The 26,336-nt window shown below is 41.1% G+C and overlaps 1 protein-coding gene across 1 annotated transcript; it reads right to left on the reverse strand.

Annotated features, from left to right (window-relative positions):
- Positions 1-5,937: 5,937 nt before the first annotated feature.
- Positions 5,938-14,123, reverse strand: LOC130084492 (uncharacterized). Its single transcript, XM_056249951.1, has 8 exons — positions 13,991-14,123; positions 13,799-13,938; positions 13,555-13,672; positions 13,351-13,442; positions 13,132-13,246; positions 6,623-6,895; positions 6,307-6,480; positions 5,938-6,223 (listed from the first exon to the last, which is right to left on the reverse strand). Exons 1-8 carry the CDS (start codon positions 14,121-14,123, stop codon positions 6,036-6,038), a joined length of 1,233 nt encoding a protein of 410 aa, XP_056105926.1. The 3' UTR covers positions 5,938-6,035.
- Positions 14,124-26,336: the final 12,213 nt, after the last annotated feature.

Raw genomic sequence — 26,336 nt, forward strand, 5'->3', positions numbered from 1 at the left:
ACAAGATTATAAAATGCATTGCGTGAATTCTTGTTTAAAGAGAAGTGTTTAATCTACAATTAAACTAGGAATGTTTGACAGAATAGTGAATATTATCAGGAAACCTGCTCCAGACTTTAGGACCCACATGCAAAAACAAAACATTCTCTCCTTTAGTGCAGTTCAATATCCTAAGTAGTACCAAAAGTCCAGAATTGTAAGATTCTTACAAGAACCTGTTAATCTTAATGTTGTAAAATAATATTTTATTGATCTATATACTGCATCTTGGACTAACTTTATTTGTTAAAGGTGCAGGACAACCACCTAACAGTGAATCACAATAATATCAACTAAACTCATTAAACGTAACATGCTGTCCATTTAAATACTAAATCTTCATTTTGAGTTGATTCTCATTTGAACTATGGAACTTCTACATCTATGGAAACACATGACTTCCCAGGGGCTCAATGAGTGACAGGCATATGACCCAGAGATTGTGGGTTCAAGTCCTTTGTCTTACAACTTTATAAAGTTGTGTCATTTCAATTTCTTTATCATACTGAAAAGCATTGTACTATTCTTTCTTCCTATTAAATACAACGTGTGTTTCATTTATATGCAAAGTCTTTATTTTGAGTTCATTCTCTTTTTTACTACTGAACCTCGGCAGCTGGATGATCTCATTTCTTTTGTGAGGTAAGAAGTTAATGAGTAAGAACACTTTGGTTATTAAAGTTTCTTTTAAAGTTTTGAAAGCAAAGTATTTTTAAGTACCTTTTGAACCCATGGAACCATTGAAGGCTTGGCCCCGTAAGGCTGCTTGCAGCTTTAATTTTTTATTACTTTTGTTATTTCAGTCTATATGGGCCAAGCTGGGTTTCTTGTTTATATTTTTAAAACTGTCAATATTTATTTAGATGTTATCATGGTATTTATTTATTTTAATATTTCGCATTTATATAACGGTGAAATATTACAGTATGCTGTAATACAGAACATATGGTCCGGGCTAGACGCAAAGATTTCACAATGCAATGCGGGCATTCATTCACAGAATCGGACAGCGATCAGCTGGTCTTTAACGCCAGTATTGCTTTAATGTACATATACAATCATTGGTTGTCACCAGCAACAACAGGTTGCTCGACCGAAGACTCCGGAAGTGACGTAGTATGTGAAGAAGATTAAAAAAAAAATACATTTGTGCAAAATTGACTTAATTTTTTTTATATATGCTTTTTTTGGAAATGTTCTAGATTTCTAAGAAATGTGTTTTTGCACTATTGTAAAACATTTCTTGAATAAAAAAAGGTAAAAAAAAATACACAGTATTCGTAATATTGATGTTTTTGTATAACGTTGTATTTGAGGATTTACACAATAAAGATAACAATAATAATAAAATACAGTTTAATGTATTTGTCTCATGTATTGTGTGCTCGTCGGCCGGCGGCAATCTGAAATGGAATGAAGCCCATTCACGGCCATATAGTTACTCTGATAGACGGCACGAACATGTCCCTCCACCCCCACCCGGGAATAACTACACATAAGCACACGCTTTGTAACAGCTTATGTGGCGTGTCTCTTATCGGAGTTGTAGTTTTAAAGTATATTGGTATATTTCTTACAATTAGAAGTTAAAAGTGTAAAATTTTGGATACACCCTGTGTTTAATTGGGATGGGGAACACACTGGTGTTATCAGATTTCAAAAATGTAATCGTTAAATAGGTAAAATAGCTTGTTTCCATATTTGACAGTGCTTACAGTGGGCAAACTTTGGTGACCATATCTACATGACAGCAGAGGCCCAGAGCTTTCTATAAATGCTGGTCTTATGTGTTTAGCACCTTCTGTTGGTTCAGAGGTCAATATTTCAAAGCAGGAGTAATGTATCCTCTTCAGACTGAAATATGTTACTCTTCAGGTTGAGACCTTTCCAACGATGTGTTTGCTATAGTCCTAGAACAACGTTTAAATTTTTACATATCATGGTTTGCAGATGATCCACTTTGGGCGATAGCCTCCTTTATTGTCCCCAGAGGGATATTTACCTTGAGGTCAAATGCTTCACACATAACACGTGACTTATTGTTTTATCATACAGCTGACATTTACAAAAAAAACATAAACAAAGTGATATGTAGTCAGTCTGAAGCACATCACACAACAACAATCTATTGCTCATCTTTCACAAACAGTGACAAGAGCAACACACAACCATTTGCATTACATCATGAAGCTATTACACAATCAGCCTCAAACAACATTATTTACAGTTTTAATTGAGGTAGGTCCAAATTGTGCTATAGTTTAGAAATGTTAAGTTTAGATTGGGGTACCCATATCTTCTGCCAGAGGATAAGAGCTCATACTTGGTATGGAGAATAAAGATGGATCAGACCACATTCTTTATGCTTGCCTGGAGAGTCTGGTTTCTATTCTTCTCCACAACCTTCATGACAGTCATATTAAAATACTCTGTAATGCAGCCTTTTATAACATTAAACCCTCTGATTCACTGTGAGTGTTTGCTCTAAATGATAACACCCACTTACAACACTGGCCTTCCAGCCAAAGGTATTGTCCATATACACCCCAAGGTGCCTGTAGGAGCAGAGCTGATGGATTGGTTCATCATTTATGACTTCTGATACCTTCTGACCCATGTCAAGACCCTTTCATCAACTTGTGAAATGGTTGAATGAGATGTGTGAGTTGTGTCTGTATGCTGTAAGCTGAGGAAGAAGTGTGCCAAAAATGCCAAAACACATGTTGTATACTGTATGTACACTAACCCTAACCCATAAATTGAAATTTCAAAAAAAGTCATTCATTTAAATTTTAAAACAACTAATAATGCAGTGTGATTTTAAATCAAAGTCCCACCCATAAATATGCTCATGTTTTTTCCCCTTTAGTCTCTGCTATTAACATTTATCAACCACAAAATTGCTTTTTTAAATAACTATGCATGGAAAATAAAATAAATAAAAATGCCTCTTTTTATAGTTTATTTTTTTGTTTTTCACAACAGTACAAGTTACAACAAATCCAAATTAATCAAACAAGCCATTAGGCTGTATTTTTAAACACTCGACTGTAGTTTTTTTTTTTATGTAGTATATAAGGCAAATCAAAGTGCTTAGGTCAGGAAATGTAGTTATTAAAGCAAATCTTGAAGTAATTCAACGACACTTCCCTATTAAACATCCAAATTCAGAAAAATTGGTTTGTGTGTGTATATAATAACCACTATAGTGTCTATAATTAAGTCACATTTTCAAGTTTTGGGCCAGTTTTTGCATTTGTTGAACCTCTATGTACCTTCACTGCACATGAGAAGCAGCTGAATAAGTCCTGTCAAGGATGCTTTCAGAGAGTCAAGTCAAGTCAAGTCATCTTCATTTATATAGCGCTTTTAACAATGGAGATTGTTTCAAAGCAGCTTTACAGAGATAAACATACAATTTACGGTAACAGAGATTGTTTTGGCTTTATAGCGATTTTGAATAATGTTATTTCCGGCTAAAGTTGGTTTTGATTGATTCACTTCCAGCAAAATTATCATTTGTTATTACATTAGGGGCCACTAAGACGACGGCGTTCTCTCTAAACAGACTTTAAACGCGAACCTGTGACCTGATGGCGTTCACATGCGCATTAAAAATTGATTCTATAGTTATATTCGTTTGAATATGTGTGTGCAGGTTTGTAATTTCCCAACAAACCATGCCTAAACAAACTACTTGTCTTGCCTATAAATTTGATACAGAATTTTATTTTATCACTTCGGGGTACGCGAACTGGACCTTCTGTATTCAGAATTCAGAAAAATTCAGAAGAAAATGGGGTTGTGTGCCCATGTTAAACTGTCAGAAAACTCAGATTTGCCACAGCAGATGACATCAGTGGAATTATGTTTATTATTATTAGTACAATACACATATTTACACCTTCCTGTAAACTTTTCTGGCCCACAGCAGTCCACCACATCCCACATCACAACACATTGGCCCATTAATGTGCAGAATATTTTTTAACAAAACTTATAGCATAAAAATATAACACAATACAAAAATAAATGCTATTTAAACATTTATTTTAAGTAACACAACATATATTAGGTCATATTTGTAAAACCAAAGGCAAACAAACAGAAGAACATTAAGACACACAACATTAGCTAGTCAGGGGGAGCTAGAGTCGTCAGAGCCTGCTGAACTGCTACTCTTCGCGCCAAATGTATAATCTGTTAATTTGAAGCATTTCACAGCATCTGCCTCTAATGCTTTCGATGTAAAGGATCAATCTCTCTCTCTCTGTAAATTAAGCCTGGAACACACCAAGCCGACGGTCGGCCAGTTTTAGTGCGTCGGCCGACTAAGTTTTCTCAGTGTGTTCCACACCGTCGGCTGAAATTGGCTTTTTTTCGGCCGATTCGACATGTCGGTGAAAGAGGGAACTCTGATTGGCTGTTCAGCTTAGTGAACGAGTCTTTGAGATATTAGCAAAACAGCGAGCAAAAAAGTCAAAGCAGCACAGATAGAAGGCTGTTTTAATGTTACGTCATATTACCTGAGTGTTCCTTGGCGAATATTTAAATATTAACATGAGCGGAGTGGAATAAAGAAAGTGTTTAGCAGGATTGATATTCACAACAGTAAGCGCGCACTGCTTTGTTTACGTTATGTGTATCGTCGGTTTCTCTTTTTGAATGACGAATATATCTGCAGAAATAGACAGTTGCCTCATTTACACGCAGGCGCAGAACGCGCATTCTAGCTAACAGTCGGTAGTAATCTCGGTGTGTACAAGTGCAGCTTTTTTCCCGCGACACAGGCGACGCGAGGCGACAACACAGTCGGCTTTCATCTGCGCTAGTTCATCGGCGTTGGCTTGGTGTGTTTCCAGGACGTGAAAGAGGGCGTGTTTCACTAACTAACAGGGAGGGAGGGCAAAACACTCACATACTCACGAAACACACTCCTTGTCGGCCGCTCCCGCCCGATCGATTCCCTCATCCATTTGCGTAGAAAAGAAATGTAATATTATGATTTCCGTCATGTTTTTATATATATATTTTTTTTATATATTTGTGTACCGGGCCGGCCCACATTGACCAGCGGCCCACCGGGAAAAGTCCCGGTTCTCCAGATGGCCAGTCCGCCCCTGCTGCCCCCTACGGTATCAGAAATAGGGCTGCATTGTTAGTGCATGTCGGAGAATCGCGCGGACACACACTTCACACCGCAAGCAGGCACGCCATCACTCAGCAGAAAAAGTAAAAAGAGATGCTGTTCGGATGATAAACCAGTTGAGATTGTGTGTGTACTTCCTTGAGAACCGTAAGTCATATAACTTATGTTTTAAGTTCATTTAAGCCTGGTCTTGTAAATTTTAATTAAGTTAAAGCTGCAGTCGGCAAGTCTGGCAGATTTAGTGGACTTAGGCAAAATTTTGAATGTTTACAACTCTCATGCCCCTCCCCCACTATCAACGGATACCCTCCCACCGAGTTCATGCTCGTCAGTGCGTGTGCATCAGATTTTCAGTGAACGCGCCCGTCTCATCAGCATCCATCAACACCATGGATTATTTGGAGGTATGCTGTCCTGGCTAATCTACCGATAGATTGCAATTGCTAACGTCATTTATACTCTAAATGAGCTTACTTAATTTGTTAGTGTCCGAGGAAATGGAATCTTTTCCGCCATCATTCGTCGTTACTGCGCGAACTTCAGGCGTGTGCATGTGATTGTAACGTGCGCGAGGGGCGGCGTGAGCCCGATCTTTGATTGACAGTCAGATCTCACACACCCCCCCCTGCGCTGATTGGACCCGATGATCCTGGAGCTGTGGATTTTTGCAAAACAAATAACACGCTCCAGGTGGACTTAGAAGCTCGGGTTTTTTTCTAAAACCACTTTATTAATGTTAAATGCTAAAAACAAACAAACAAAGGAAACACTGACAAATATAAGAAATCAAACCAAAAGTGAGTTAATGGTCATTTATCACTTTGAGAGCTCCTCAAACTGACAGTCCTCAATCTGACAGTTCAGAATCACTGTCGTATCCATCCCAATCATTCTGGAAGTCCATACTTGTTCCAGTCAAAACTTGAGCATAACAGTCTCTTGCATGCTTCATCATTCTGGTGACTTCTTGTTTCTTTCTCAATGTTAAACTGAGGAAATCCTTGATTCCTTCTTCATTTAGAGCCCACAGCTCACCTAATGGGAGTAAAACAAAAAATTATCAGAAAAAAAACTACAATGTAGAGTATAGTATTACAACACATTACTTAAATACGTACTTTGCAATGCCTCACTGGAAAGCTGGGATGACATCTCCTTGAGTGTGTCTGCACGAGTGGAGAGAGATTTCCAATGCTTTGCCATCTCAGAAAGAACAATCTTCTTCTCCTCAAGTCTCCTTATTGCCATCACAACATCAAACGCCTTCCTCTTGGTTTTCAAATCTACAGCGTCTGGGATACAGTTGTGGAAAATAAGTAAATTGTAAGTATGATTATTTTTCAAATAATATTTGAAATAATCTGGGATAAGGCATAATTGGTTTTGTGCTACTATGTGAATCAAACAAAATTGTCAACAGATTTGTGTACATACCACCATGTGAAAGTTGCCATGGCCAAACTGTCTCGTCAGAGAGAATGATGTCAAAGACGATTCTTTCTGTGTCTGGAACCATACTGTTGTATTTTTCAACGACAGAGCTAAGAATGGCTTTCTCCTCTCTGATTTTGCGCCGAATCCGGGCCCGATCTTTGCTGCCATCGGTGTCTTTGTAAAGGCGCTGGGACCTTCTTTTAATGCTGGCCACCAGCACCTCCATTCTACTGGTCACCGCGTCAAGATCGGCATTCTTTTGGGATGTTGTTGCTGAGAAGAAAAGAAGTGTAAACATTTCACTTACATTTTCATGGCAGTAACTGAAACGAGCTCAGTGTCTCAGTGTAACAGAACGCCACAGGGAAGTCATAAGGATTATCCATCTTTGCTTCTTTTTTTTCCTTTATATAAAAAAAAAAAGCTCCTGGAGGAAGGACAGGTGAGTCTCAATAATCATTTCATATTTATTAGCGTGTATAGGAAGTATGTAACAGGGTACCAAAGAAAATGGCAATGTAGCCAAGATGGGATCCACTAACTGCAAGAAATGTCGGAAACACTTTATTTTACGGTGTCCTTGTTACTAGGGATGTCCCGATCCGATCACGCGATCGGAAATCGGGCCCGATCACGTGGTTTCAGACTCGATCGGAATCGGACGTTACCTCCCGATCAGGACTCGGATATATGTAAATTAGGGGTGTAACGGTACATGTATTCGTAATTATTGAACCATTTCGGTACGCATACAAACCGAACGATTCCTAGGACCATTTTTCCTGCAGACAAAATCCGCGCTGGCGCGACCACCACAACCTTGCGCAACATCAAATGGCAAACGTAATGAAAGCGGAACGAAACCTCGCTTCTCATTATATTGTGCTTAACGGACCATTTCAGTTCGGACCAGCAACATCTGTGCAGCGCGAGATCAAGCGACACTGTGCTAAGAGATCCAGAGAGGAAAACATTTGAATTCGCCACTGAAGTAATAACATCGCTGCGAGATCTAGTGAGAAGCATTCACATTTCTCCGTTATTAACCGTAGATCTCTATTAGATCAAACAGCGCTGACGTGGGAACCAGGAGAAACATTGTGCCGTGAATGAACATGGATTTAATGTTGCACTTCAAAACTCAAATATTATATAAATATATATTTAAATGTTATTTTTAATGTGATTACCGAAACATTATTTGTTCATCCTTCAAAGATTACCCCCATTTATAAACCTGAAAGTTTCAAGATGTAGGAAAACTCACACTTATTTAAAAATAGTTTTTCTTTTAATAAATAGGAAATTTCTCTGGCATTTCTTTCTTTTTGCTGTATCGTATCGAACCGCAAATTTTGTGAACTGTTACACCCCTAATGTATATATATTCTCATTATTTTGTTATACACTTTTAAAACATTTTTATTTTTTGTTTACATGCCTGCTGGGTATTTTAAGTTGAGGTGCTATTTGTTTTTATATTAGACTTTTTCTATATTTACTGTTGCACTAAAGTCCAAAAGTGAAGATTTTATGTTATTTATTACTTGATTGTTCAAGCAACCTCACAGAAATGCTCTGTTTGTTGAGTTGTTGAATGTTAAAATAAGGTGAATTAAATAAAAAAATAAGGAACATCCTGGATGTTCCTTATTTTTTTATGTATTATATAAGTATCGGATCGGGACTCGGTATCGGTAGATACTCAAAATCAAATGACTCGGACTCGGACTCGAGGGCAAAAAAACCTGATCGGGACATCCCTACTTGTTACATATGTTACATGAACTTAAAATAGTAAAAACAATAAATTATGCATAATTACATGTTACTAACCCTCAACCAAATCCTAATCCTACCCTAACCCTATAGTAAGTACATGTAGTTAATTAATATTACTCCGTACTTAAATGTATAATTACACTGTAAGAAGGACACCTTAAAATAAAGTGTGACCGAAATGTCCAATGTTCCAACTTTTATATAATAATAATAAACTTTATTTTATATAGTGCCTTTAAAAAGTATCTCAAAGCGCTTCACAAGAATAAAAACATAAAACATACAATTAAACAAACTATGCATTTCTGACAGAAAAACTTAATAAAATACAAAAAAATAAAAACATTATGAAATATAGGATTAATAATAATAAGACAATTATAAACAATTATGTAAAAGCTACCCTAAACAAATAAGTTTTAAGTGATGTTTTAAAAACACCAAGAGATTTGGCTTGCCTAATCTCAATAGGCAGGGAATTCCAAAGTTTTGGAGCATTCGACGAGAAGGCCCTATCACCCATGGATTTTAGTCGGGTATGCGGAACAATTAAAAGGCCAGCTTCCAAAGAGCGGAGATCACGTGCTGGTGTGTAGGGTGTTAAAAGTTCAGTTAGATAATGAGGTGTCAGTCCATGCAAGGTCTTATAAGTAAGCATTAAGATTTTAAAATCAACACAGGAAGAATCTGACAGGGAGCCAGTGTAAAGATTCAAGTACCGGACAAATATGGTCCCTTGTCCTGTTTCCAGATAGAACAGTCTGATCTCATGAAATGGCGTATGTATGACACGCCAATTCGTATTTCCATTTTTGGCGTGCTATCAACACGCATAATCGCTTTTCAGCGTGTTTATCAACGCCGTTGACATAAACGTTATATTACTGTATATATAAATATATGACCTACCCCAACCCCGTCCCTAAACCTACCCGTCACTGGGGATAATACCATTTATGAGTCTTCCCCTACCATCCTAGGGAAAAAAATATCGCTCCCCAGATGTAGATCTACATTTTGCTTTGTTTCGCTCGGACATTTAACGGCGTGTACATACACGCGGAATCACTCGGACATTTAACGGCGTAGACATACACGCAAAAGATGATGGTTCGTTTCGGCGTGGACATACACGCGGATAGCTCAAAATGCGTATAGATAACACGCCACTTGACTTGAAAGTGGCGTGTATGTTTACGCAAAGTCATGATGTCATGTTGGATAGAATTCGAGCGGCAGAATTTTGTACCAACTGCAGTTTGTTTATGGTAGCTTTTGAAACCCCAGCCAACAGAGCATTACAGTAATCAATACGAGAAAATACAAAAATGTTAATTAGCTTTTCAGCCACTGGGAGTGACAACATAGGACGCAATCTGGCTATATTTTTGAGATGAAAAAATGATGTCCTGACAGTGCTCTGAACATGAGGAACAAATGTCAAATTATTATCAAATATAACCCCCAGATTTTTTAATTTAGTCTGAAAATTAAGTGTAGAACCTTCTACACTAAAAGTGGGGGAACCAGCCTTCCGTAGCTGGTGAGGTGAACCAATGAGCATTACTTCCGTCTTATCACTGTTTAGACATAAAAGATTTCTAGACATCCAATCTTTTACCTCAGAAATACAAAAGGAAAGATGAGACACAGCCACATTTACATCGGGTTTTGAATGTATATAAACCTGGGTGTCATCTGCATAGAAGTGAAAACTGAGACCAAGTGATCTTAAAAGTTGACCAAGAGGATAAACGTATATGTTAAAAAGTATAGGGCCCAGGATAGAACCTTGAGGGACACCAGAATGCACTACACCAATAGCAGACCTGAAACCACCCATAGCAACAAACTGCTTTCTATCAGAAAGATAGGACTTAAACCAGCTTAGTGCAGTGTCAGAAACACCAAAAACAGATTCTAACCGAGTAAGTAAAATATTATGATCAACAGTGTCGAAAGCGGCACTAAGATCAAGAAGAATTAAAATAGAAAGGTTGCCGGAATCAGAAGCGATTAACAAGTCATTTAACCTTAACTAATGCTGTCTCAGTGCTGTGTAGTTTACGGAATCCTGATTGAAGGGGCTCATAGAGATTATTTGCAGCTTGATGGGAGTGCAATTGGGTAGCAACAATTCGCTCTAAAATTTTGGCAAGAAAGGGAAGATTGGAAATGGGACGGAAATTATTTAGATTGTCAACGTTTGTGTCTTTTTTTTTGGTACAGGAGTCAAAGCAGCAGTTTTAAATGTTGCTGGCACCACACCAGTGCACAGAGAATCATCGAAAATCATCGAGAAATCACGATCGACGCGCGTTCACGGGTGATGGAAGTCGGCGTACGAGGTATGACGTAGCGTAGGAACCGTCGTGACGTAGAACGAACGCGCCTGCGCAGCCAGAGTGCAGAGCAAAACAAAACTACACTCAGTTCACCCGTGAACGCGCGTCGATCGTTGCCGGAAGTCAGATATTTTCATTTATAAAGTTTTAAATATGTATATTTTTACGACAAAACCACACGGATTACCCTCAGAAGGCCTTCGTTTATGCCCCTGGAGCCGGATGGATTACTTTTGTGAAGGATGTATGCACATTTTGGGACTTGAAGAAGGTGGACCCCATTGCTTCACATTATATCCACTAAAGGGTCTAGGACATTTTCTAAAATAACTGAAAATGTGTTCGTCTGAAACAAGATTGACATATGCATCTCGAACGGCTTGAGGGTGAGTAATGCATGTGTTTAATATCATTTTTGGCCGAACTATCCCTTTAAGAAGTTTGTTAATAGAATAAAACAATTGTCTTGGGTGGTTCTGATTGTTATCGATTATCTGTGCAAAATAAGCAGATCTGGCCGATGCAATTTGGGTCTTATATTCAAGTAAGTGATCTTTCCAAGCCTGGTGAAAGACAGTCAAGCCGGACATACGCCACCTACGCTCCATTGTACGACAGGATGTCTTCATAGCACGCAGGTTTTCATTGTACCAAGGAGAGGGTCGACCAAAAGAAACCAGACGTGATTTCAAAGGCGCAAATAAGTCCAGGCCAGACGAGAGAACAGAGTTTAACATGAGAACTTTGTCCTGCAGTGCATCAGATGAAGTAAATGCGCTCAAGGAAGAACCAATAAAATCTGAGAATTCAGAGGGTTCAATCGATCTCCATTTGCGATAGTTAATAATGCGAGAAGAGGTAGTGTTTATATCAGGCAGTTCAATATTAAAAAAGATAGACAGATGATCAGACAGCCCCAAGTCAGAGGTGTACAACTGTGACACAAATGAGCCGTTTAAAATCACCAAATCAAGAGTATGGCCTTTATTATGTGTAGGACAGTCCACGAGCTGGTTCAAATCGAAGCACTCCAATAAAGATAAAAATTATTTTGTTGTTGTGGAATCTTTTTTTTCCAGATGGATGTTAAAGTCCCCCAAAATTAAAGTTCTCTCAAATTTGAGGCATAGCAAGGACAACATATCTGCAAATTCAGATAGAAAGTCTTTATTTTTCTTAGGAGGCCTGTAGACTGTAGCTATGGCAGTGGAAATGTGGGCAGATACACTCAAAACAAGACATTCAAATGAGTTAAACTGTGGAACAACCACAGGACTCAAGCTGAGTTGGTTATTATATAGCACAATAATGCCCCCACCTCTTCCAGAGGACCGCGGGAGATCAAATAAGCCATATCCAGCAGGAGTAAGTTCATTAAAAAGAACACCATCTGACTCTTTGTGCCAGGTTTCCGTTAAACACACAAGATCGAGTTTACGTTCTGTAATAATGTCAGATAGTATCATAGCCTTGTTATTGACAGATCGTGTATTGAAAAGCACCGAGTTCACCAGACGGGGAGCAGTTGAAACCAGAGAAGCAACCTCGCGCTTGGGAAACAACAAGTTGTTGGAATTAACCCCCCTAAGCCTACACAGTGTTTGAGATTTGCGCAGAAATGCAGGACAAGCAACAGTAGTAACAGCTGAGAATGAAAAGCTGCGTCTTGAAGAGCGATGTATATAACGTGTCGGTCGTAGTATTCCAGCATGACTGCAGAGAGTGTATGTGTCATTCGCCAGATAAAAGTTACCCTTAAGGTTCGACAGTTGGCGAACAGTGTAGCTTAGGGCCATGTTGGAGAAGTCCACACCAGCCGGGACTTCACAGTGGTGCAAATCCTGGGAGGGACAGCAGAAGCGGCGATTCCAGCGAAGAACAGTCGGTGATAAAAGCAGTAATCCAAAGAGTGAAACGTAATTCCACATCATAGAAGCAGTAATCCAACGGATGAAGCTTAATTCCTCCTCACGATAAAATAGGCATTCTTCGCATACTCCAAAACTCTTAATGAATGCTCATCGATAATAATAATAAAAACAAACAAACGGGAGAAAGGAGCGGCAGCCAAAACACGCCAGCGTACCCTTCCAACTGGAATGAAAAATAAAGAGGCAGGCAACTATTTTGCCTGTTCTGACACATAAAGCATCTGGCAACTTTTGGACTGTGCACCATTCAGGAACTTTCAGGGCACTTTGTTTTGACATGATTTCCAGTGTGCATGCACTACATACTAAAATTTGGCATTTTAATCGCACAAGTACATGACCAAGAAAACAGTGTATGTATGATTTCATTTTAAAATAGTAATTACTTGCAGAAGCATGTCTCCCATTATTCTGCAGAACTGAGACATTGAAATAATAGTATAACTATCACCTTCTGCCCACTCCTTAATACCAGTGACCCAGCCCTCAATTTCAACCTGTGTCACTGCCAGCTGGATTCTCATGCTTTCCAGGTCCTGAAGTTGGCTTTCCAGGCGTTTTGTGGCCTTCAAATAACAAAAAAAAGCAAACGAAAGAAAAATGTTATACCTACAAAAATATACAATAGAAGGTATTTACAATATAAGAAAATAACAATACTCATCTCTACCTTCTGATATCGGCAGGAAAGTGAAGCAGCCAAGTTATTAAACTTTTGCTGATTCCAGCGCATGGCCATCAGTGTAAGCATATCTGTACGTCCTGCAAAAAAGAAAAAAAATATACTAATCTGTGTTGTACCACATGTCCCTCACTGGCTACAATTTTTTTGTAACACTTTCAATCTAAGTAGTGCAGTGTGTGGTTATCTTACCTGCTTTGGACATGTGCTTCGTGGTCACAGCAATCCTAGAGAGGAAGGCGTTACACTGCTCAACCTCCTCCCCAAGTGTCAATCCGACCCCTTGCTGGTAAGCTCTACTCCATTTAACCTATTGAAGAAAATACTTAAAAGCTGCCAACATATATATAATTCAAGTTTGATATAACTCTCCCCACGGGGTCCGGCCGGGCTCAGCCCGAAGGAGCGACGTGGGACCGCCTTCCCGTGGGCTCACCACCTGCAGGAAGAGCCGTAAGGGGCCGGTGCAGAGAGGATCGGGCGGCAGTCGAAGGCGGGGGCCTCGACGACCCGATTCCTGGACACGGAAACTAGCCTTAGGGACGTGGAACATCACCTCGCTGGCGGGGAAGGAGCCTGAGATCGTGCGTGAGGTTGAGAGGTTCCGACTAGAGATAGTCGGGATCACCTCTACGCATGGCTTGGGCTCTGGAACCACACTCCTTGAGAGAGGATGGACTCTTCACCACTCTGGAGTTGCCCATGGTGAGAGGCGACGGGCTGGTGTGGGTTTGCATATAGCCCCCCAGCTCAGCCGCCATGTGCTGGAGTTTACCCCGGTGAACGAGAGGGTCGTTTCCCTGCGCCTACGGGTCGGGGATAGGTCTCTCACTGTCGTGTGTGCCTACGGGCCGAACGGCAGTGCAGAGTACCCGGCCTTCTTGGGGTCTCTGGGAGGAGTGCTGGAAAGTGCTCCGACTGGGGACTCCGTCGTTCTACTGGGGGACTTCAACGCTCACGTGGGCAGCGACAGTGACACCTGGAGGGGCGTGATTGGGAGGAACGGCCCCCCCCGACCTGAACCCGAGCGGTGTTCAGTTATTGGACTTCTGTGCTAGTTACAGTTTGTCCATAACGAACACCATGTTCAAGCATAAGGGTGTCCATCAGTGCACGTGGCACCAGGACACCCTAGGTCGTAGGTCGATGATCAACTTTGTGGTCGTTTCATCTGACCTGCGGCCGTATGTCTTGGACACTCGGGTGAAGAGAGGGGCGGAGCTGTCAACTGATCACCACCTGGTGGTGAGTTGGATCCGATGGCGGGGGAGGAAGCTGGACAGACACGGCAGACCCAAGCGTACTGTAAGGGTTTGCTGGGAACGTTTGGCCGAATCTCCTGTCAGAGAGATCTTCAACTCCCACCTCCGGCAGAGCCACGACCGGATCCCGAGGGAGGCTGGAGATATTGAGTCTGAGTGGACCATGTTCTCCGCCTCCATTGTCGAAGCGGCGGCTCGGAGCTGTGGCCGTAAGGTCTCCGGTGCCTGTCGAGGCGGCAATCCCCGAACCCGGTGGTGGACACCGGAAGTAAAGGATGCCGTCAAGCTGAAGAAGGAGTCCTATCGGGCCTGGTTGGCTTGTGGGACTCCTGAGGCAGCTGACAGGTACCGGCAGGCCAAGCGGACTGCAGCCCGGGTGGTTGTGGAGGCAAAAACTCGGGCCTGGGAGGAGTTCGGTGAGGCCATGGAGAAGGACTATCGGCTGGCCTCGAAGAGATTCTGGCAAACTGTCCGGCGCCTCAGGAGAGGGAAACAGTGCCCTACCAACGCTGTTTACAGTGGAGGTGGGCAGCTGTTGACCTCAACTGGGGATGTCGTCGGACGGTGGAAGGAATACTTCGAGGATCTCCTCAATCCCGCCGTCACGTCTTCTATTGAGGAAGCAGAGGCTGAGGGCTCAGAGGTGGACTCGTCCATCACCGTAGCTGAGGTCACCGAGGTAGTCAAGAAACTCCTCGGTGGCAAGGCACCGGGGGTGGATGAGATCCGCCCTGAGTACCTCAAGTCTCTGTATGTTGTGGGGCTGTCTTGGCTGACACGCCTCTGCAGCATCGCGTGGCGGTCGGGGACAGTGCCTCTGGGATGGCAGACCGGGGTGGTGGTCCCTCTTTTTAAGAAGGGGGACCGGAGGGTGTGTTCCAACTGCAGGGGGATCACACTTCTCAGCCTCCCTGGGAAAGTCTATGCCAGGGTACTGGAGAGGAGAATACGGCCGATAGTGGAACCTCGGATTCAGGAGGAACAGTGCGGTTTTCGTCCAGGCCGTGGAACACTGGACCAGCTCTATACCCTCTACAGGGTGCTGGAGGGTTCATGGGAGTTTGCCCAACCAGTCCACATGTGCTTTGTGGATTTGGAGAAGGCATTCGACTGTGTCCCCCGAGGCGGCCTGTGGAGGGTGCTCCGGGAGTATGGGGTCCCGGGTCCTTTGCTAAGGGCTGTCCGGTCCCTGTATGACCGAAGCAGGAGCTTGGTTCGCATTGCCGGTAGTAAGTCAGACTTCTTCCCGGTGCATGTTGGACTCCGGCAGGGCTGCCCTTTGTCGCCGGTTCTGTTCATAATTTTTATGGACAGAATTTCTAGGCGCAGCCAGGGGCCGGAGGGTGTCAGGTTTGGGGACCACGCGATTTCGTCTCTGCTCTTTGCGGATGATGTTGTCGTGTTGGCCCCCTCACACCAGGACCTTCAGCATGCACTGGGACGGTTTGCAGCCGAGTGTGAAGCGGCTGGGATTAGAATCAGCGCCTCCAAATCCGAGGCCATGGTCCTCAGTCGGAAAAGGGCGGCTTGCTCACTTCAGGTTGGTGGAGAGATCCTTCCTCAAGTGGAGGAGTTTAAGTATCTTGGGGTTTTGTTCACGAGTGAGGGAAGGATGGAACGGGAGATTGACAGACGGATCGGTGCAGCTTCTGCAGTAATGCGGTCGATGTACCGGTCTGTTGTGGTGAAGAAAGAGCTGAGCCGTAAGGCAAAGCTCTCGATTTACCGGTCAATCTACGTTCCTACTCTCACCTATGGTCATGAGCTTTGGGTCATGACCGAAAGGACAAGATCCCGGATACAGGCGGCCGAAATGAGCTTTCTCCGCAGGGTGGCTGGGCGATCCCTTAGAGATAGGGTGAGAAGCTCGGTCACTCGGGAGGAGCTCAGAGTAGAGCCGCTGCTCCTCCACATCGAGAGGGGTCAGCTGAGGTGGCTCGGGCATCTGTTTCGGATGCTTCCTGGACGCCTTCCCGGGGAGGTGTTCCGGGCACGTCCCACTGGGAGGAGACCCCGGGGAAGACCTAGGACACGCTGGAGAGACTATGTCTCCCGGCTGGCCTGGGAACGCCTCGGTGTCCCCCCGGAAGAGCTGGAGGAAGTGTCCAGGGAGAGGGAAGTCTGGGCATCTCTGCTTAGACTGCTGCCCCCGCGACCCGGCCCCGGATAAGCGGAAGAAGATGGATGGATGGATGGAAGTTTGATATAATTCAAGTTTTAGACTTCAGCATATGCCGGTGCTGAAGTCTAAAATGTTTTAGTAGGTCATATCTACCAGACAGAGATAGACTACATGCCTTACACTTCCACATCCCTCCCACACCCCCACTCCAATAGAAAAATAAATCTAAACAAACTGGGCAAATACAGGTTTAGCTGGACCCTAGCATCATAAGCATGTCAACATTGGAATCAGTCAGTAAGACAAATTCACTGTTTTAGGCCAAAACTATTCAGGTCTGGCAAAACTTACAAATAACCATTGAAATCACAAACTTGATGATGGCCGATGACCCCCTTCACCAGTACTCATGTGGTTGGATGGCACACAAGTGACGTTCTGAAAGAGATCCGATAAATGTACAACCATTAAAATATTTAATTTACAACCATTAAAATATTTATGTATTTTGTATTCAAAACTAAAATATACATTTTATCATACGCATTTCAAAGTTAAGGATTCATTAGTTTGAATAAAGCCTACATTGGAACCAACACTATAATAACATCTTAGTTGATGACTTTATTTTTGACAAAACATAATATATATATTTAACATGAGCAAAAATTGGCGAACAAAAGCTTATTTGATGTGGCAGTAGTCTATTTTACAGTAAAAAAATTATAATCAATCCAAAACTTGTCAACGAAATGTTGTCTTTCATATTTTGCCTGTAACATAGGCATATCGTGTTGTTTTTATAATATTTGAGGGCATATAAATGTTAATTTGCAGTTTAATACGTTGCTTATGCAAAGACATTTTATTTCAAACATATTTCAGTCGATTTTTACTCATCTCAGTATAGCATTATAGTTTGGTAAAAGCTGTTCATTAATTCACACACAGACGCGATTCATAAAACAGTCTTTTTGCTTTAGGGTTAGGTAATTATTCCATATCGCGATTAGAACAAAGCACTTAATAATAAAAAACTTACTATTCAGTTGCTCCTCGAAATTAATTTAAACCAGCACTTTGGAGGTACATTTCCCAGGATTATTCCTCATAGCCTCGCAAGACGACGTAAAGTACTGTAATCTGATTAAACTTGTTGTGTTTTATCGAGTTGATGTGGGGGCGTTGACACGTTTGCATGGATCGCCTCAGATCATTTGCATTTGAATAGCCCGCGCTCTCCGTGGGCGTGGTCACAATCACATTAAAAGATAATAAGCTATAATGAGCTGAAATGAGAACGACTGATATCTCTCTCTTTTCATACAGATTACATTGTTATGAATCAGATAATTTAAAAGTAGACACTTAAATGATTATAAAGATATATAGTTCATGCCTGGGTGAATAGTATTCGCTGCGTTTTGTTTAAGTTTTGAGACGTGCTCCAAAAAAGAAGTTCACGGTGACGGAGAGCCCGAAAGCACACCGTTTATTTTCTTTATTTTACAAAAGCACAATGTTTTATTTCGATTGTAAGTGGACACATGAAAAGAAGACATTTAACAGTTTATTTTTCATATTTCTTAAGTATGTATGACCAATAATGACGGAGTATTTTAAGTCTATTTTGCTGCTGACATTAACGGCCTGAGTAGCCTACAAAAATAACAAACAAGCATGACCAAATATTGCTAAAAATGATGGACAGTCTGTTGATGCCTTTATACACATTGTTTTGTTTGCATTTATGGATGAAAACAGATTTTATCTTACCTTTTCCAAATGAACGCCAGGCAAGTTCTTCATGTGATAGTCTCGTTATTTTCCTGGGCATGCGGTTTGTCATCTCGCGTGATCTCGCTTCTCCATCTTCGGTGCAAGATCAGTCTGACTATATTGAATCACGTTATCTCAACATGACTGAATTTAACTAATGTTAATTTGTTGCATTTCATGCTTAACCTACATGATTTTATCACGTTCACCTTTGAAACATGAAATTATTTAGTTAAAATTACACGTTATGCTTTTTTAAATGTAATAACCAGCTAATTTCCTTTTTTTGAGTGAACATACACTCTATGAAAATGGTAACTTCTTCAATCAGTACAGTAATCAGTACAATCAATGGTTAAAACCATACCATAATGGTTAATAATATAAAAACTGAGTACATTGGTATTGTTGAATATAACTTTGAAAAAACATAATATAAAAGTGAAACTTTGGTAGTAAGATTATATGGTCAAAAAAAGGAGATCAAACAGAAGAAATGTTTCTGAACATAAGTGTTTGGAATGACATGAGAATTAGTAAAGATATAGAAGTATTTATGTCTGTGGGAAGTACTTCCTTTACACATGAAAATAATGTATGCTTTTCAATTACAACCCCATTTCCAGAAAAGTTGGGACATTTTGTTAAATGCAATAAAATCAAGAATCTATGATTTATTAATTCTCTTTAACCTTTATTAAACTGACAAAAGTACAAAGAAAATATTTTCAATGTTTTCACTGACCAAATTAACTGTATTTTGTACATATACACACATTTTTAATTTTATGGCTGCAACACACTCCAAATAAGTTGGGACAGAGACATGTTTGCAACTGTGTCACATTACATTTCCTTTTAATTACACTTTTTAATAGTTTGTGAATTGAGGATACTAATTCTTGAAGTTTGCAAGTTGAATTTTTGCCCAATCTCTTCTGAATATATGCTCAGCAGTCCATGGTCATTGTTGTCTGATTCTCCTTTTCATGATGGGATTCTCCTTTTCATACATTTTCAGTAAGAGACAGCTCTGGTCTGCAGACATCAGGCACATCTCTTCTACGGTGCAGAAGTGTCTAGAAACCACTCAGTTTTAGCATGTGCAGAATGAGGCCTGGCATTGTCTTGCTTACCAGAAAAGATGTCACGTTGATGGCAGTTTATGTCTCTGTACAATCCAAATATATGCCTCCATGTCAGCGAAACCTTCACACAAATGCAAGTCCCACTTGCCGTTTGCACTGATGTACCTCCATACAATGATATACTGTATGTTTGCTTCATTCAGTGCCATGAGGGCACAAAGGTCATGCACATTTAACAGAGGTCTCCTGCTTTGCTGTACACAGACTGATATTTCTCTGGATTCCCTGAATCTTTTCACAATATTATGTGTGGTAGATGGTGAAAGACATAAATACTTGTGACATACTAATTGTGATTTTTCAATTGTTTGACGATTCTCTCATGGTATTTTGCACAAAGTGGTGAGCCATGACCCATCTTCGCTTACAAATAGCCTCAGCTATTACCAGTTCACCTACTTATTGTGGACAAAACACTTAACTTTGATCATCTTTTCACTTTTATTTTGCCACTGTTCTAACTTTTTTGGAGTATGTTGCAGCCATCAAAATATTTTTTTATACAAAATACAATTAAATTGGTCAGTGAAAAGATATAATTTTTTTCTTGTGTTTCCATCAGTTAAATAAAGGTTCAAGATAATAAATAAATCACAGATTGTTGATTTTATTGTTTTTTGTCAAAATGTCCCAACTTTTCTGGAATTGGGGTTTTAGCTACAGCACCCTCTGTACAGAAATAAGCAGAGAACGTATCCCTGATGCGAATGGCAACACGTGCAGCATTGTTGCTTCTCAGTCTTGGAGCCTCCTGGAGTGCCGCCGGCCCCTCTCTCTGGCAAGAAGAGACACATAGGTGGTTTCTGGTCCCTCTTCTGGACATCCTAAGAAAGTTGTGGAGGATGCAGGTGGTCTTCACACACGGTACATACGCCATTGGCTTGTTAGTATGCCAAAGGCACACCACAGACAACCTGGCACGACTGAGACGATAGTTGAAAACACGTTTTTCCTAGGAGAAAATTGCACCCAGGAAAGGGACGCAGGAGGTTTCTTTGGAGGGGAAAGGCTTCATCCCCCACAAACACATGTGGCAGTGGAGTACAGCGCTGTGATCCTGGCAATACACAGTCATCTGGGAGATCAAGGTTGCCATTCCTCAGGGCTTCACCAAAGGCAGAGTTGGCCAGGGTCCCGCCATCACTGTTACGTCCATATCCACCAACATCTATTATACGGAACAGATATTTGGCGAGAAGAGAGAAGGTCCCCTTGTAGTTATGAAACAGAGACCCTGAGTTTGGAGGGGCTTGGATGACAACACGTTTGCCATCGATGGAACCCAAGCAGTTTGGGAAGTTCCATTGCTCTAGAAAACCTGCAGCAATGTTGCTCCAGTCCTGCTTTGATGGCTCAGGCATATAGTCATCCAACAGGCACTCCCATATAGCCTGGGACACTGCCCCAACAATGCGTGCCACTGTGCAGACACCCACACGGTAGCTGTAACTTATTGTTGTGAATGAATCACCAGTGGCAAGGTAGCTGCAACAACAAAGGTAGACTGTAAAAAAAAAAAGCTGTGTGGTATTTATAAGAAAATTAATGTTAAACAAATCAATTGTGGCTACAATAACAAAAAAGAAGTTTTTTTTTTAAGAAATTGGTTTTCAAAACAGACCCATCACAAGATTCCCACCTCACTAACCTGTCAAATCATCTTTATTTATATAGCGCTTTTAACAATGTAGATTGTTTCAAAGCAGCTTTACAGAGATAAACGTATAATTTAAGGTAACAGAGACACGTTTAAATACCAACATAATACATCATTTAAAAGAAATAACAACAATTCTCCATTTTCTCATCTTGCAAGAAAATCGAGATGGTCCTCACTGCAGAACATGAAATCCACGGGGAGGAGTCGGATCCAGATCCAACTCCTCCCACCTTACATATACCAAACCTACCCATCTCCGCCCCCTGATCCCTAAACCCACCCCTAATCCTACCCATCTCCACCCCTTGGATCTTGATCCGACTCCTCCCCGTGGATCTCATGTACTGCATTGAGGTGCTACTGGGAAAATCTATAAAGTTAACTATATTCTTCTTCTTATTATTATTTAAAAATAATTATTTAATTACTCTCCCAAGTTAAACGTGAGAACTATGTTTTTAAATAAACATGTAAAAGGCCTATAATGCAAACATGACATTAAAAATCCTATAAATAATCGCCGTAGGCAAATGGCAAGGTGCTCGGCTGGGGAATTGCCAGACGAAACGATGTGTTCTGCATCGTTATCCTAGGTGCCAGTATGGTCAGCAGCTTATCAAACTCGGTCTTGTTCAGTCTGAAATAACGCTGAAACAAGACATCGTCAAAACGAAGCTCCTGTACCAAACGGTAGTACTCACTGTGTGATCTGCGGTACTGGCGTATAGGGTGTACCCAAAACCTATGGCGCCGTCTCCTTTGCATGTAAAGTAGGGTGATAATGACAATCTTCGTTCGATAGTCCATGATGACAACTGGCAAACATTGCTGGATACCATTTTATAACCCAGCATTACCTAATTCCAGAATAAAAGCATATTTTACATGCCGATTATTTGTCAGTAGTGCTTTATTTTATTTATTTGATGTTATTAAATTATTTGGCATTCAATCATTTGTTCAGATTGTAGTTTAGCTCTAGTCAATACATTCGCAAGTTTTTTCTTATTTTTTTTTTTATCTACGAAATTTGCAAATATCAAATAAGCTGGAAAATGTGTCAGTTGAATGTTTATTTAAACAATCATAAATTATACCCTAAATTTTTTTTTTATTTAGTTACTCATGTGTTTTATTTAGGTCTGTCTTGAACATTTGCTGATGAATTGTTTCATCAGTTTGAACTTTAGATGATAGATGGCGCTAATAAAGTACTTGGTTTGCGAACCACCATTAAAAGAAGAGGAAACGCAAAAGGTGGAGACATTCGTTTCGGAGGCGTGCTCCACGGTAAATTTACTCACACGCCCCAAAGCGGAGGCATAATAGCGTTGCCAACGGCACTGAGTGGAGTTTTGCCGCTGTAGTGGACACGCACCGTTATGGTGCGTTCACACCAGACGTGAATATAGCGTCTGGCGCGAGTGAATTCAATGTTAAGTCAATGCAAAGTGTTGAGCGTTGGCGCGAATGAGGTGTAGAGTGCAGCGCGGTGGAGGCTGGCTCCATTTATCATCAAAACAAAAATAAATGACATATTAGGTGGGTGAGGGCGAGGGTGATCCTCGCTCCGATGCGGGACAACAGGACATCAAACTGGGCGCGGGACAGGCGGAAGTACCGCTGAAAGCGCCCGTCATCCAGGCGCAGCCCCTGGAGCGAGCAAATGGTTAAACTCTCCAAACTGGGTTCGCCTCCGAAGGGTCTGGTGGACACAAATACGGCGACGATGACCCCTACGCCGTCGTTCTGCTCTCCAGATGAAATACAGAGTGGTGACTCTCTCGATGAATGCTCGATCAACATAAAAAAGATGGCCGCCAACGGGTTTCGATTCCGACGTGCGTAAATTTCGCTTCAAACATTTGTTTTTTACACGCGTCAATTTCGCTCTTGAAGCACGAATGGATTCAAAGTGTTCAAGCGTATAACTAGACACGGTAGGCGCGTATTTGACGCGGTATTCGCGTGTGGTGTGAACGCACAGTAAGACTATGCTGTTTTAGGCAATGCAATGTTTTTTACAGAGTGCTCTTTAATGCACACCTAGCTGTGAGTTTGAGAGCGCACAACAATATTCAGTTAACAGACTAGAGTGAGAATGTTGAAAATGTCTGTTCACTTTCCTAGTCTGCAGATGTATGCAAAGCTTCTTTAGTTTGGGCTGAGATGTCATATATTAACAGTAGCACCATCTTTGAGGCTTTGAGGGATAGACATGCATCTCTTCAGTGGGTTGTAGTGTTATTTCATGTTTTTTTGGACTTTTCTGCTGGTAAAACAATGCAAAAAAGTCTTTCCAAGAAATTTAAGTAGACAAAAACTCCAGACAACATGAGCTGTGGAAAATTCTAAGTGATCTAGGCACTTTATCCAGTGTTTTACAACAGATGCCATTGAAAATAAGTCTATACCTCACAGCCTCGCTTTCTGTCATGGCGCTGCTTTGAATAATGTCTATTACCCAACAAAACTAAAAAGATAACGTTTATTTTGTCATGCTAATAATGAAAGAGTCTGATAACTGCCCTAAAAATTTTGGGCCCCACTATTATTTTCATTGGGACAATCTCACCATTCAAAGAAAATAGTTGAAGAGCCCTGTAATAGACATAACATAGACATTGGAATATACACTCACCGGCCACTTTATTAGGTACCCCATGCTAGTAACGGGTTGGACCCCCTTTTGGCTTCAGAACTGCCTCAATTCTTCGTGGCATAGATTCAACAAGGTGCTGGAAGCATTCCTCAGGGAGTTTGGTCCATATTGACATGATGGCATCACACAGTTGCCGCAGATTTGTCGGCTGCACATCCATGATGCGAATCTCCCGTTCCACCACATCCCAAAGATGCTCTATTGGGTTGAGATCTGGTGACTGTGGAGGCCATTTTAGTACAGTGAACTCATTGTCATGTTCAAGAAACCAATTTGAAATGATTAGAGCTTTGTGACATGGTGGAAGTAGCCATCAGAGGATGGGTACATGGTGGCCATAAAGGGATGGACATGGTCAGAAACAATGCTCAGGTAGGCCGTGGCATTTAAACGATGCCCAATTGGCACTAAGGGGCCTAAAGTGTGCCAGGAAAACATCCCCCACACCATTACACCACCACCACCAGCCTGCACAGTGGTAACAAGGCATGATGGTTCCATGTTCTCATTCTGTTTACGCCAAATTCTGACTCTAACATCTGAATGTCTCAACAGAAATCGAGACTCATCAGACCAGGCAACATTTTTCCAGTCTTCAACTGTTCAATTTTGGTGAGCTCTTGCAAATTGTAGCCTCTTTTTCCTATTTGTAGTGGAGATGAGTGGTACCCGGTGGAGTCTTCTGCTGTTGTAGCCCATCCGCCTCAAGGTTGTGCGTGTTGTGGCTTCACAAATGCTTTGCTGCATACCTCGGTTGTAACGAGTGGTTATTTCAGTCACTGTTGCCCTTCTATCAGCTCGAACCAGTCTGGCCATTCTCCTCTGACCTCTGGCATCAACAAGGCATTTCCGCCCACAGAACTGCCGCTCACTGGATGTTTTTTCTTTTTCGGACCATTCTCTGTAAACCCTAGAGATGGTTGTGCGTGAAAATTCCAGTAGATTAGCAGTTTCTGAAATACTCAGACCAGCCCTTCTGGCACCAACAATCATGCCACGTTCAAAGTCACTCAAATCAACTTTCTTCCCCATACTGATGCTCGGTTTGAACTGCAGGAGATTGTCTTGACCATGTCTACATGCCTAAATGCACTGAGTTGCCGCCATGTGATTGGCTGCTTAGAAATTAAGTGTTAACGAGCAGTTGGACAGCTGTACCTAATAAAGTGGCCGGTGAGTGTATATATATGTATATATATATATATATTTTTTTTAAATTTTATTTATTATTATTTCCATTCGTCGTTCCAAAACTGTAGTTATTTGTATTTTGTCTACATTATCTTTGCAGAGACCGCCAAACACCTAGATGAGGAAGTGGTGGAAAGAGGTTAAGCCAATAATTATTCTTAGAAAGTATTAGAGATTTCTTAGTGCAATAGAGGAGAAATTGTTTCGCTTGGATTTAAGGACATAAATATTGTAACAGACTCAGGTCATACTTCGTTGGATTTCATTTACCATCAAACCTCCACATCATTTGACTCCTTAAAGACAGTTAAGACTTGCATCTGACTTTCACACTTACACCTTAACTTTCTACAATGGTGAACGTTATAAAGACTGAAAGTATTGCTGGAACTTCAACTCATATACAGAACCATATCCATTTTTGTGTGCTGGGTGTTTTTGTATTAACACCGTTTGAATATTGTTTCTTTGTTTTGAGTCTATTTTGGTGTTTATATAAAGTCATATAAGGTGTTTACATTGCTGTTTTTATTTACTCATTGGATTAAAAACATATGTTGATGCTGATGACCCGGCCCCTACAAACAGATTATTAATTAGCATTTACTCAGAGTAGCACGTGTTGGTTATAATATATTAGATTAAAACAGGGGTTGGCAACTTTGGTAATCATTGTGTGATATCAACTCACTTACCTTAACTCCAACACAACAATAAATAAATAATTTAATTAATTGATTATCTATACAAATGTCATGTCTCCAGTATGTAGAGACACATGAAAAAATCGTGTAGTTTTTGTTTGAACTGGGGTTTCATTTGTGGTACCCTTTGAGAACATGTAAAGCGTACTGAAAGTGTCAGACTTTCACCAGGCAAAGAGGTAATGCAACAGGATTAGTGTAGGAGAAAATCAATGTGACATTGCACACCACATTTTACAGACTACTTTCTTTCAGTCACCCAGTTCTTTTACATGCTCACTGATCTCAACCAAAATAAAATAGTCAAAAATCAGATATGTCGTGCACACATTTACGTGACATTTAGAATCTAATTTTGATAATTTGTTGCTTTTGATGGGTTGTATGCAACCAGGATGTTCCCTTTCAGTCGAGAACGTCGGACGTAGTCGATGTTGACTGAATGG

Source organism: Rhinichthys klamathensis, unplaced genomic scaffold (genome assembly GCF_029890125.1).
Source record: "Rhinichthys klamathensis goyatoka isolate OS25496 unplaced genomic scaffold, OSU_Roscu_1.1 h1tg000065l_1, whole genome shotgun sequence".
NCBI lineage: Eukaryota > Metazoa > Chordata > Actinopteri > Cypriniformes > Leuciscidae > Rhinichthys > Rhinichthys klamathensis.